The following is a 13,403-nucleotide window of genomic DNA, read 5'->3' as shown; positions in this document are numbered from 1 at the left end:
ACCCCTGCATGTGTCACTGGCAGCTTGAAACAGATGACGAGTATGCACAGTTGATAAGGCTATCTGGGAGGAGTTACAACACCCAAATAGGAATAATCCACTTTTGGCAGCTAATTGTCACCTACGTGTGACGTGATATTGAATATAAATGTGTTTTTAGCTATTAGAACATGTTAATTTGGCATTGCTTCAGCAATGATACAGCAAATGCAACATGCATTACATAACGGTGTTTCAAGAAGCATTATACTGCAATGAGAACATGGTCTAATCAGTTCAGTTATGATATCTTATTCAGTGTTGTAATATAGGGCACTTTGTTAGGCCAGAATAGATTTGATTTTCCCTACCTTACTATCTGGCACAGTGTCGAAGGGTGATGCACTCAGTGACATTTGGGGGTTGCTGGAAAGAGGGATATTTCTTACATTCAGCAGTGGATCTGCTACCATCTAAAATTCTGGGTTTGGTGGGCAGCATTTCAGTTTATTTAGTGCTCCTTTTCACTAATGTGAAAATGTAAAAAAAAAAATTAAAGTGGACCATTGTTATGCACTCCATAATCAACTGCTGTTCACCGAATCACATCTGGATAAAGGCGCAAATTCTAATCTGCTGTTTTATGTGGTCTCACTACTCTATAATGGACCAGTATCTGTCCGTTTAATCTGAGTTGTAATTTCCCCAATGCGCCAAGCGGCACGTGCCCATACGTGCACCTCATCCCATATGTGCGCTTCCCATCTATAACAAATCGAGTTTTCCATCCATCTTCACAAATCATTTCAGCCTGTTTGTCTTTAGTTAATAATGGTCAAGCCTTGGTGTTCAAAAAGTGCGGAGCGGTCAACAGAATCTGCAGCGTTTTTGAAGGTGGACAACTCAAGATATTGAGCCAAAAGTATGCGCAGAATTCTCAGACATTGCCGCAGAGAACGGACATTTGTTGAAGGGTAAGTAATTTCCCGTAAGCAATTTTCATCTGACAGGTCCGGAGGGTGACTGGGACGTAATGACTAGGAGATCATTTTCACACAGAAACCCCTCAGCTTCCTTTCAGGCCCTTGATCTGTGCACACAGGCAAGGAGTGGGCCCTCCGCTTGGCTGCGTTCCGCATGCACATGCGTCCGTCCTCGCCGGACTCCCTGAAGGGCCTGCCGCTGCTGCCCTGTCCTCACCAGAGCCTCCTGTCTCAAAGCGGATCTTGCAGACAAACGCCGCAAGCGGTCTGAGACCGTGCACGAGTGCCTCAGCAAGTTCGCTAGGATCACGCACCATTTTTCCACAACAGAAAAATGTTTATTAATAGATAAGCACAATACAGGATAATCAGCTTCAGAATGCAGAGGAAAGCAGTGGTGTTGCCAAGGCAACTGTTAAACTAGAGCCTTTACTTTTATTAATGCAAGAGCTTTGTCCTTGGGGCTTTATTAATTTAGTACAGTGCACTGAACCTCACAGTGTGCAATTAATGCCAAGGCTGCGGTTAGAGTGCTGGCATGGGACTCACTCTGCCCAGGAGTACCTGACACAGGGCAGCACTCTCCCACGGCCTGTCACAGCAAGATGCTGCTCTCTGAGCAAAGTGACACCTCTGACATCTATTTCATTCCACTGCCTCACAGCTAGAAGTGTTCGGGAGTCAGACTGTCTGGCTTCGAAATCTCTAGCATTTGGTAAACGGAAACAGTGAGGTATTTGAAACAGATAACCATAGGAAATGATGCAGTGACAATACTGGGGCTCTTTTCACGTTCAGGCAATAATGTTATGATGATAATGTTATGATGCCAAGGGATCATGACAGATGTTAATAGATTGGATGTGTGGTTGTGTGTCAGGGCTGGCTGAATGAGCCGGTCGCAACCAGTCACTTCTGCACTCACTGGATGGGCTTGTCTTCGGCTGGACTACCCCTGCAACAGCGTCCCATGCCGGGCCGCCTGCGACGAGTCGGACCGCGAGCAGAGCTTTGCCCCCTCTCGGATGCTCTAGCGGGAAGGTAGCAAGGTTTCTCACTATTATGGGTGTTTCTGGTGAAAGTATTTCCAATCATTCCGGGGCCCAATCAGCATGTCGTTATGATGAAATAATGTGTGAGGTCATGAAAGCCTGTTGCTTTGTTCTTGATGCCCCTGGCACTGGCGCATAAGAGGGTATGGAACAGGAAGTATCCGGTCTGCATCACTCTGGCTGGGAGAGAGGATCGACCGGAGATGGCAGACGTGCAGTCTGATGCGCACAGATCTGAGAAATCCACAACATCCCACTCTACAACCTTTTTGCAAGAACAGGAAGGGAGAAGGAGGAATGGGGCAAATACCTTCTCTATGCAATTACCATGTGCCTGCTTCCTCACACTGCCTAATGTACTTGGATAAAGTTAATTAACTGTTCAGGAAATAGATTTAGTGACATCCTGGTTCCCAGTAGGGCTGTAGGGAGTGTGGGAATTGATAAGAAGCAGCATTGTATTCCTTTAATCAATTACCTCTGGTCGTTTTACAATTAGAGCACCATCTGAATGGCCATGACTCCAGTGTGCCACCTAATATGCTGTAATGTACAATGTTGGATTATTTTTATGATACCAGAATATATGTTATCATGGAGATGAAATGCAGACTAGCTGGATCAGTGCCCTGATTGGAAGAATCTTCTGGAACTTTCTCTGTGAGAAGTACTGGGCTGGTCAAGTGTCTCACAGGATTCAGAAAAAGTTGAACAAAATATGTGTAAGTGGAAAGATCACAAAAAAACCCCTGAAATAAATCTAGTGATTCTAATGTTTTTCAAATTTAGAACTCATAACATGATCACTGTGAGTCAGCCTAACCTAATGCAAATATGTTAAGGTTAATTGTGCGTGATTGGTAGCCTGTATGATTGCACTCATATAATCTCTACTAAGACTCATATTAAGGTTTAATTGACTTAAATTTATTTTTGATCTACAAATCAATTTGCTTGATGTCATCACTCACACAAACAAGTCATAGATTCTGATGGCTTTGCTGCCGTAAGTATAAAGGTTGCAAATGCAGATGCTGTCTACACAGGGAGCCTCCAGAGGACCCTGGAGACCAGGAGAAACCTGTCAAAGTTGGGCACCTGCCGTGTGAGGTGGGTTTGTAAAGGCATTTCACAGCCACTTCAGTAGGCTGTGATCCTACTGGAGGGGTTGTGCTGTTACACTGTCAGCGTGTGGCTGAGATGGAGGCTCTTGCTGGCTTTGCTTGGCAGCAGCTACAAGAAGACTTGGCTCTGTTCGCTAAGCCTCAAGGAATTCTGGGAGACAAGGGAAGTCTTCCGGGTGCCGAGAGGTGATTGAAATATGAGATGAGTGACAGAAGGCAGACAGCTCTTCCCATAAACATAAACTGCTTCTGACTTTCTCTGTTATGTTCGTTCTTCAGTGCACGATGCTCCCGCCATGATATTACGTTACACCTGAGCCATTCTTTAGATTTGGCACTTAGATCAGCCCAGATGTCTGCTGATGGCTCTCTGACTTCTCCTCTTTACTGCAGCGTTGCTGGGGGCAGCAACAGGATGCAGGATTTTGAGATGTGTTGACAAAATGACTAAATCCCAGTACTTTCAGAAGGTCACTGAAAATGAGCACATCAAAAAGAAGATTGAGGAGATGTCAACACCTCTCTACTACTCACTGTTGAAGTTCAAGGACTTTCTGGAACACTTGCTGTCAACATTGCACCTCCCCAAACAGACAGAATATGGTACAGTCCATGCTCATGGGAAATCCGTTAGCTGTCCGCAGTAAGCTGATATATTAACAAAAGATAATTTGGTATCGGCATGGATCTGAGTGTCATCTGGTTCACTTTCAACTAGAGTGATGAGAAAGGGGAGTATTAAATACGTTGTAAATTTAAATGGAAACATCTCCGAACTATTTAAATGATTCGGAATTGTTTAGTTGTGGATAAACTTGAGCAAATGGTTCATGCAGTGTTTTTGTGTTTCTCTCAAGGCCAAACTAGGTGAGCAGGAGGTGTCATTCAGCCACGTGACAGAGACGTGAGAGAAGCTGCAGGACGAGTTTAAGGTTAAACATCTGATGCATTTTGTTTTCATCCTTCCCAAAATCATCTTTCCTTTGTTGGTGAACATTTGTGGTCGATCTTGGTTAATTGGTTAACTGTGGTGTGCACAGTAAGGATATGTTTTATTCTTTCAAAGTTATCAAATAGTTTACCAATCTGTTTTGTTGTAATTCTGTTACTGAAAGTATTTGTTCTGATGAACACGGATGACATGTATGTACCCCTGATGCGCTCTGGCAGCATCGCAGCAGCCTGCAGCAAACGCTTTGGCCTGCTCTCCGGATTCCAATGAGACCTACAACCTGCATCGTACGTCAGCGCCACCTTGTGGCCACTTGTGAAAATACACTACTGCAATTTTGGTACTTCGTGGACGTATTCAGTCCAAAAAGCCTTTACATTTATGCCGACATTTTTGGAAAACACCACCAAATGGAGCATCGCCTCAAATTTTAGATTTGTTTTCTAAGTGCATCCACCGCTTACTGTGAAATATGTTTCTTGTTTTTTAAATCACAAAAATGATGAAAATTCATCATTTCACCACAAAAGCATTGATGAGGCTTCAACACTGTAGAGCCTCTGGGCTTCTGTGGCAACACTGCAAGTCTCCCTAATAGACCTCAAGGTGGCACTTGAAATTTGCAGTAAATTTTGCTTTGAATGGTGGGCATTTGCAATAGTGCTCTCTTCTCTTTTGTATACTGATGATGAGAATGATGATGATGATGAAGATGACGACGACACTAATAATGCTTATCAGACCATTGTACACGGCAAAACAGACACTGTAGTGTTTCTGTTGTTTTAATATTCTTCATGGGATCTATGACATGTAAACGGCACAGATGTACTCTGCACTGTCAGCTCTGTCTTTGGCCAGTGGTAAAAAAGGATTTGTAGCCCAGCTGTTAGAGTGCATTCATTTACCCAGGGGTCTCCTTCTGAACCTGTATTGTTATACAGCAATAAGTGTGTTTGCGTACACTTAATAATCTGATCACTGCAAGAAATTAGATTCTGTTAGTAATTTGATCAAAGCATTTACTTGGGTATTCAGATAATGGGAATACCCCAGGTATACATGGGTCAAGCAATAATCAGATTTCTACTTTTAAAGTCAATGAATAGTAAAGTCAAAACTCACCATGTCCCACTGTTCCAGCATTAGAAGATCACAGCTGACAGAGACATGATGCATGTTCTGTGCACCAAGTCCAAATATGTGCTGCCATGTATCCACCCGAACAATACACGTATCCAGATGGGATCATTTGACTGTGGATGATTTAGAAATCTATTAATCATTTCCTTTTTATGCTTCATTTGCATTCTAGCATGACTGGCATGTGTGGTTAGAACCTGACAACATTTATACCACCCAGCAGTGCCCTGTTTTAGTGCCATCTACATTTTTCTTAGTGAATAAAGGGATTACTATGGGAAGCCCTGAGCTTTCAATGGCTGTCAGCTCTAGAGGCTACAAATCTGTTCTCTTGGCACAGAGATCTCTGACTGGGTCTTTGAAAAACCATTGTGGTGTTTTCTGCAGGTAAACCCACAGTCTAATACACGTAACTGTAATACTTTTTAATTTCCTGCCTACATGCCTATTAACTATGAAATTGCCCATATTTGTCATAGTTTGGACATTAGTAACAGCATAATGTTATTATATCAAAACAAGGCTGGGTTTCCCAAAAGTGTTGTTAGGAAACCTGAGATTTAAACACAGATCTGAAGGCATTAGTCAAGAATTGAGAGAACCTTAGAGTTTTTTTACATTTTAGTTACCAGCAGATGATATCATCTCATTCCTAAAGTTCATTCCAACCAAACCCAAGGCCCCAAGGGTGCCTGTGGATTATTTTGCACGCCTTCTATTCATGTACATCTTTTAACTTGGCTCTAGTGAGTCATCACATGATGCAACATGTTTGTGTGTTGCATTGTTTTATAAAGAGGATTCAAATCACTTCTGTAAAACAGGAAGAGGAAACAGGAACATTACACAGAAAGAAGGAACATTCTTCCCCAACAAGTGACGTGGCACAGTTGTTCAAAAAGTATATGTCTACTTTGTCATATTTTCCCCTAAAATATGCCAGAAGATGTGTTGCTCACATATACTGGTACTAGAAGGGATTAATTTGTACATAAATAGCTTATCTCTGAAATGTTTGTTCTTCATCCATGAGTCTTTTTACTTAGTGCTGCTATTAATGCCCCTCCTGAGCAAGTAATGATAAAACCCAGAAATCAAGTCACATGTTTTAGAGAGAAAATGACTACCTCATGCCCTCTAGCCCTTCGATTTCAGAGAGACACGTGCAGCCTGAAAACACACGTACAAAGTATAACACACCCAAGTATAAAAAAAAATGCACTGATTAAAACAAGAATCGAGCAATCTTTTAAAAATAATTTATCCTTTAGAATTTTTTTGAAATAGGGAACATTAAAAGAAATGATTGTGCACACGTACAGTTCTCTCTACAATATGCGGTCCATAAAAGATAGTTGCTAATGATCAGAGGGATGTACCATCTGACCTCAGTGGCTAAGATGCTAACTTCTGGTGGGCGTGGAGGGGTATTGAGGTGAAGCTGGAGGAAGAGGAAATGGAAGACAAAACCTGGAATGGAGTGTCCCATAACAGGGACGTTTCCCTCATTGTCCAAAGCAGAGTGTCAGGAATAAGGAAATCTTTCTGCTTACATTCCAGACGCTAAGGTATATTATATTGTTGTATGGCACACACCTTTTCTTGTAAAACAAAATCTTTGCTTCCTGGTCTCCACAAAGGATTAAGTCATTATAGAGTGTGAAGGCACAGTAAAGGCACAATTAAATTGCCTTCACAATCTAATTAAATCTTTGCAAATGTAACATTATACTATAAAAGCATAATAGATCAAAAGCATCACAAGCATCATGGTGCAGTATTTCATATCTGCAAACTGGTTAAAATCCAGTACTGTGCTGGGAATTTGATTCAGGCTTTCAAGCATAGTATGTCAAGAACGTTAGAACACAGGTGGGTCTGGATCAACAAAAGAAAGGCTTTAATGGGGTCACAATACATGTAGGGACTGCATGAGGGGTTTGTAGGGTCGGCTTTATTAACCAGGACAATCACGATGCAAAGAGTAGTCGGTCAGATCAAGAATCAAGAACCGGTAGGGTGAGTCCAGTGTGAACCGAAGGGCTTGGATCGAGTCGTAGTCTGGGAAGAAAACGGTGGTCGGTAGAAAAATCAACAGACGCAGAGAAGGCTGGGTACACATGCTAGGATGACAATAATTCGCGTATAATTCGCGAAGAGGTCTTAGAGAACGGGAGTCTTTAAAAGGGAACAGATGGGGATAAACAGGGGTTACCCTGTTTAGTACTCAGTTTAGTTTATTACTCAGGAGGAAGTGATCTCGGTCTGGATGTTGCGAAACTAGTGGGCTGGGTCAAATTCGTAACAGAGTAGCAGAAACTTCTAGGTTCTCACCAGCTGAAATTATTCCAGCATGTACTGTTAAATATTCATAACATTATTTTATTCATAATTAGCCTAATTAAAAAAAACTGCCATCAGAACAACACGTGGTATTATCAATAATTGGTCATAACGATAATTGGTTTTGTTATTCTATTACTATGTAACTTTAAAAACGGTTATACTTGTAGCTAGCAAAAATAATTTAATGACTCAAACGGTGTCTGATTATGCTTGTAAATTTAACTTATGCAAGTTTAGTATTTATGCATTCATCACCCACTCAGCCTTGAAACGAATTCCATATTTGACATAAATATTCTTGTCACGCCTTGTTAGCTAGACAGCCCTACCAAGACAGCGCTCAAGCGTCAGTGACATCCACCAGTAATGTTCTCCGATCACTTCTCCTGTCCTAATCACCTACTTATAGATCATTATCACCCGCATCTGTAACTTGTTTAATTTGAAATTAATTATCCTTGACGCTTCGCGTTAGCGTCCTTCAGACACTCATAGATGCCGTTCGTTTTGCACACAATGCCTTGATCATGGAAGCGCAAGTCGGAAGTAGATGTAGAAGTGACAGTTACGCCAAACAGGAATGATAACAAAACTGAGCTGTGCTCTATACATCGTCTGTTGTGAGATTTCAAGAGAAGGACCATGCTGAAATACCAGTAATGCAAGCCTTTGTTTTACATACTCTTGTCTGGTAAATGGCTCAAAGCATTTGACATCTGGTTGTTGCTGCTGTCATTAGTGATTGAGTCACCGCTTTTTAAAAATTCTAATCTTGATTTTTATTTTTAATCCAGCATGAATAAAGCCAGAGAGGCTGTACAAAGCTGTAAGAAAGTAATATTTATTGCATTTACAGACAGCAGCAAGAATCCTTTGAATGGCATGAATGTTATAATAGTGAGGTATGTGGGAAAAACAGAATGGAATGGCACAAAAATAACAAAACATAATAAACAAGTAGCATCCAGAGCATTAAGGAGGAAACGAAAATATGCATTAAAAGTTGATGAAAATAAAACAGAGTAATATAATGTGAATAATGAAAGTCATAAAGCTTTATTTTTCACTTCAAAAGTGAAAAAAAGTGTCACCTCTTACCTGACATGACTGGAAATTACTGACCTGGCAGGTCTGATAAATAGAATAGAATCTGTTTTACCACTGTAACTGTCAGATGGAAACCTAAAATGTGCTCTGTGCATATTTGTATAAACTGACAAACCAAAGTGTTAACCAAAGCTTAATAGAAGTGCAACACTAAACATTTACAATAAAGTAACCGTGTCTATGGAATCTGTCTAATCTTTTCCAACAGGTTTCTCCCTTTTGCTGGCCAAATCTGTTTGGAAACAGGTGGGCTTGGGTTGCCAGAGTAGCTATGAGGGTGGGTGTAGATGGTGCAGCGGGTAAGGCTCTCGCGGGTTTGTGGGCGAGGGAAAAACCTTCATAGTTCTGGCAGTCTGCCACCTTCTAAACTATTAAGACTGACCACCTCCCTACAAAGTCCACTGTCCTCTCTGTTTACTTCTGGATCAGGTCCAACACCACCAATATTAGTGAAGTAATTAATGTAATTCATGTAATTAACTGGATCTCTTGTAACTTTGAATAGTTACTGTATCTAGCTCATCATGTCTATATTCTTCATCTGCAAAAATATTCAGGAAGGGAGGATTAATGAATGAATGAATGAATGAAAGAATGAATCTATCTATCTATCTATCTATCTATCTATCTATCTATCTATCTATCTATCTATCTATCTATCTATCTATCTATCTATCTATCTATCTATCTATCTATCTATCTATCTATCTATCTATCTATCTATCAGACTGGCCCTTACAGCATGAGGAGGGAGGATGCACAGTGTACATTACAAGAGATAGAACTGAGAGCAGGAACAGTCACAACATAGTTCACACACTACATACATAAATCTTTAATAAGAAGCAGGAAATTCTAATCCTGAGATAACTGAGGGGGAAAAAACAGCATTTTTCACGTTTACTGGTAATCTCCTTACAGAAGCTGACATATGTAACTTTTTGCCCAGTCATACATTAATACTCAAAAAGACAACACTTTAACTGAGTCCAGTTTTATCAGCATTCTGAATTTGGTTAAAATAAGAAACAAGTTGTAAGAAGTAAACAATATTTATTTTGTTCACACAGGCAGTACAAACACTTTTACCATGATACATCTCCACTATGGAATACAATGTTTGATCATATACAGTACAATACAGTACATGAAAAGTACAATATATAAAAAATACAAAGTTAATAAGAGTCAAGACGAATCTACAATTTTCTTAGTAGAAGATGAAAAATGATTCATGTTATAAAATGACCTTCACTATAGCAGAACATATTTACCTTATTTTACCTAGTGTTTCTTTTTTCTGATAACGTGATAAATATGTCACCTGCCAAACAACTGAAGTATGAGAATTATGTATAGACTAAAAACCTGTATTACTACAAGACATTTCTAACTGAAATTATATTACTCTGTGGGTACCGGCATTGCTGGTATAGTCACATTGTCACCATATATTAATTTAATCAGTAATTTGGCAAAGTGGCATTTTTCATGAATAGGTCGAGGTCTCTTGGCTTGACCCTTTACCACTTAACCATAGCCATTTTCAGACATGTTCACATACAGCTGAGCACTCAGAATTAGCATCAGCTGTAAAAAATGTATGCCGTCCTAATATGTATGGCATAAGAACCCAACCCCTGCTTAAGGAATTGCACTTGCAAGCAAACCATGAGTTCAAAGAACCATAAACACCGTATCGGACCGGAATAACAGACTGTAAACCAAAGCATAACATAGATGCAACATAACAAATTGTAAGCACTTGGTCTAATATCTTCCAGATGGTTTCTCCCTCTAATTGTTAGGGCCAAATCTTTCAGGGAATAGCTGGGACTGGGTTGCCAGGGCAGCTTTGCGGGTGTAGGTGGTGCAGCGTCTGAGGATCTCTCGGGTGCGTGGACGAGGTGGTATTCTTGGCAGTCTGCCGCTTTCTGAATCGGTAGGGCTTGGCGGTTCCCCAGACACGCCACTGTGTGCGCTGTCAGATTCTGAATCGCTTTCTGGCTTTCCTGTGTCCTCCTCATCCTCAAAGCTCGAGCCCATAGAACTGACGGAGTGGAATCTGACGTCCATGCCATCACTGCTGCTGCAAATGCTGTCTGAGCAGCTGTTGGATCTGTCGTACTGGGCAGGAGTGCTGCACTCACGCTCAGGGACACCCTCCAGGGTGGCTGTGGGGGTCTGGTTAAGGGTGCAGCAGTAGAGCTTCTTTTGCAGGCCGGACATCGGGTCCGTGTACGGCCGCAGGTGCATGGAGGGCACATAGCCTGTCTTCCCATTGTATCTGTAAAAGAACAGTTACAAATAGTAACTATTAAATAGTCATTCAGCATCACCCACATAACAGCAAGGGCTCTTAAATAATCCATGTATTTCACTGAAAAAAAACAACCCTGAGTCATTAGAAAGCAATTACATAATCTAGAGTACAATAGCACAGTGTTAGTATTACGTCCTGTAATCCTCTGTTGCACTGCTATAGTATTATCGTCCAGTCTCTGATAAATCTCTGATCTGTGTAATAGTCAGACCCTCGTGACACTTTGGTGCAGTGGTTTAGACATGTCCTCATTTCCTGGCTATAATATCTATAAAGACTAAAGACTAAATTACCTAGCAAGCCACCAGCCATTGTCAGACTTCTGCAACACCTCCAGTATGGTGCCAATGGCCACTGATAACTCATCTCTTGTTTTAGCAGTGTAGCTCCTTGCAGCACAGTACAGAGGAGCTAGGGGACAAAGAAAAAGGAAAAAATGAGAAAAACTTTACGGCATCCAAAAAAACAAACAAAAAACCCCCCAGCAAATGTACACCATGCGCCTACTCATAAGACAGACATACTAGAAATCAGTACACGCTCCTTAACTTACTTTGAGCAGCTGCGTTATCCAGTTCATCATCTTCTTCTTCGTCCTCACATATCTCCAGGAAGGGAGCAGGAAACCAGGCTAAACATTTGGACTCATTTTCCACCAGCCACCATCCTAACAGAGAAGTACACATGCAATAAGAAATCATGGAACCTACATAGCTTAATTAATATTGTTGCAGGAGAACAGTTTCTCTTGCACTAGGTGAAACATGCCTCTCCCTATCTCAGTGTTAGTTTATCCAGACTGGCCCTTACAGCATGAGGAGGGAGGATGCACAGTGTACCTGCTTGGTCTTTGATGAGAACATCCAGTGTTTCATTCACAGCAACATTAAATGGTCTATTATTAGTGTCCTTCGTCTCATATGGAGCCACACACCGATATGTTTGGGTGACATACGGCTGCGTCACGTTCCCAGAGCTTAGCTTTCTACTGGCCAAGCCATTAGGGACAGCTTCTGGTTGAAAAATCATCACACTGCCAGGGATGGGAAAGAACAGTATTAAAACATTGCAAAAAACCCTCTATAGCCTACCAGATAGGTGATATTATACATTTGTAAAGTTGTGTTATTAAAATTAGTGCAACACACCTGTTCTGCACAAACTCTGGCTGCAACTCCTGCTCTTTGGGAAGGAAGAACTGAATGACGTCTGCCGCACCACTGATGCTGGGGTCACAGTTCAGAAGCTCAGTGCAGTACTTCTCCAGAGCCCTTCCACGACGTACATGCATAGCTGGGGACTTCTGAAAGTTCATCCTTAGCATTTGACCTGACAAAAGATTGTCAACCGTTTTATGATGCAATGCTGAAAGACTCGATGGATTTAACTAATGGGAATTAAACAAATTAAAGATGTACCTCTGAATCTGGGGAGCACTCTCTCTCGTTGATTTTCCACTGCAAATTGTTTTTTCAGTCGCTTCTGTTCGAAAAGTGGAAAAGACAGGGAATACATTACACTGCACTGATAACTGGTGTTCTTTCATATTAAAAAGTTTCCTATTAATCTTACATGAAATTCCTTGAAGTCCTGGAGGGATCTACACACGGTCACTTCGGTCTGATCCGACCACAGCACGGATGTCATGTACATCTGCAACAGAAGGGTAATATATGTTATAACAGGTAATTAATGATAATACATAAAAATCTATTTAATCATCACACATTGTCATCTTACTTTGGTCTTCTCTTTGTACATTATGCCGTTAATTCGGACGTCGATGGGAAAGCGATCAGCCATTGTGATTTCAGCAGCCGTCAAAGTGCGATAAAACAAATACTGTTGTAACGTTTCATTCGTCGGGCATCTAATTTATAGCGCACTCAGGCTGTTAAAGGCGGAGTAAATGTGTCCCATGTGACTTCTGCAAAGGAAGGAACAGGTACCTGCTAATTTAGCAGATGAAACGTGCACTACGTGATAGAGTGCCACACCTTCCTAAAATGTGCTCTGTGCATATTTGTATAAACTGACAAACCGAAGTGTTAATCAAAGCTTAATAGAAGTGCAACACTAAACATTTACAATAAAGTTACCGTGTCTATGGAATCTGTCTAATCTTTTCCAACAGGTTTCTCCCTTTTGCTGGCCAAATCTGTTTGGAAACAGGTGGGCTTGGGTTGCCAGAGTAGCTATGAGGGTGGGTGTAGATGGTGCAGCGGGTAAGGCTCTCGCGGGTTTGTGGGCGAGGGAAAAACCTTCATAGTTCTGGCAGTCTGCCACCTTCTAAACTATTAAGACTGACCACCTCCCTACAAAGTCCACTGTCCTCTCTGTTTACTTCTGGATCAGGTCCAACACCCCCAATATCAGTGAAGTAATTAATGTAAT

At 41.3% G+C, this 13,403-nt stretch overlaps 1 protein-coding gene across 1 annotated transcript; it reads right to left on the bottom strand.

Moving 5' to 3' along the window:
• Positions 1-9,799: 9,799 nt before the first annotated feature.
• LOC113574881 (NADPH oxidase organizer 1-like) lies at positions 9,800-12,833 on the bottom strand. Its single transcript, XM_035533744.1, has 8 exons — positions 12,750-12,833; positions 12,582-12,662; positions 12,428-12,491; positions 12,158-12,338; positions 11,849-12,042; positions 11,563-11,676; positions 11,303-11,420; positions 9,800-10,973 (listed from the first exon to the last, which is right to left on the bottom strand). The coding sequence occupies exons 1-8, from the start codon at positions 12,810-12,812 to the stop codon at positions 10,484-10,486; spliced, it is 1,305 nt and encodes a 434-aa protein (XP_035389637.1). The 5' UTR covers positions 12,813-12,833; the 3' UTR covers positions 9,800-10,483.
• Positions 12,834-13,403: the final 570 nt, after the last annotated feature.

The sequence above is a fragment of the Electrophorus electricus genome, chromosome 14 (genome assembly GCF_013358815.1).
Source record: "Electrophorus electricus isolate fEleEle1 chromosome 14, fEleEle1.pri, whole genome shotgun sequence".
NCBI classification, from domain to species: domain Eukaryota; kingdom Metazoa; phylum Chordata; class Actinopteri; order Gymnotiformes; family Gymnotidae; genus Electrophorus; species Electrophorus electricus.
This window is presented reverse-complemented; position numbering and strand designations above follow the sequence as displayed.

Excerpts from the sequence above, each read along its gene's own strand:
- LOC113574881 (XM_035533744.1), bottom strand. The coding sequence starts at position 12,812 with ATGGCTGATCGCTTTCCCATCGACGTCCGAATTAACGGCATAATGTAC. Across the intron at positions 12,663-12,749 it reads TGTACAAAGAGAAGACCAAA|ATGTACATGACATCCGTGCT; the intron begins GTAAGATGACAA and ends CTTCTGTTGCAG. Across the intron at positions 12,492-12,581 it reads AGGACTTCAAGGAATTTCAT|AAGCGACTGAAAAAACAATT; the intron begins GTAAGATTAATA and ends CTTTTCGAACAG.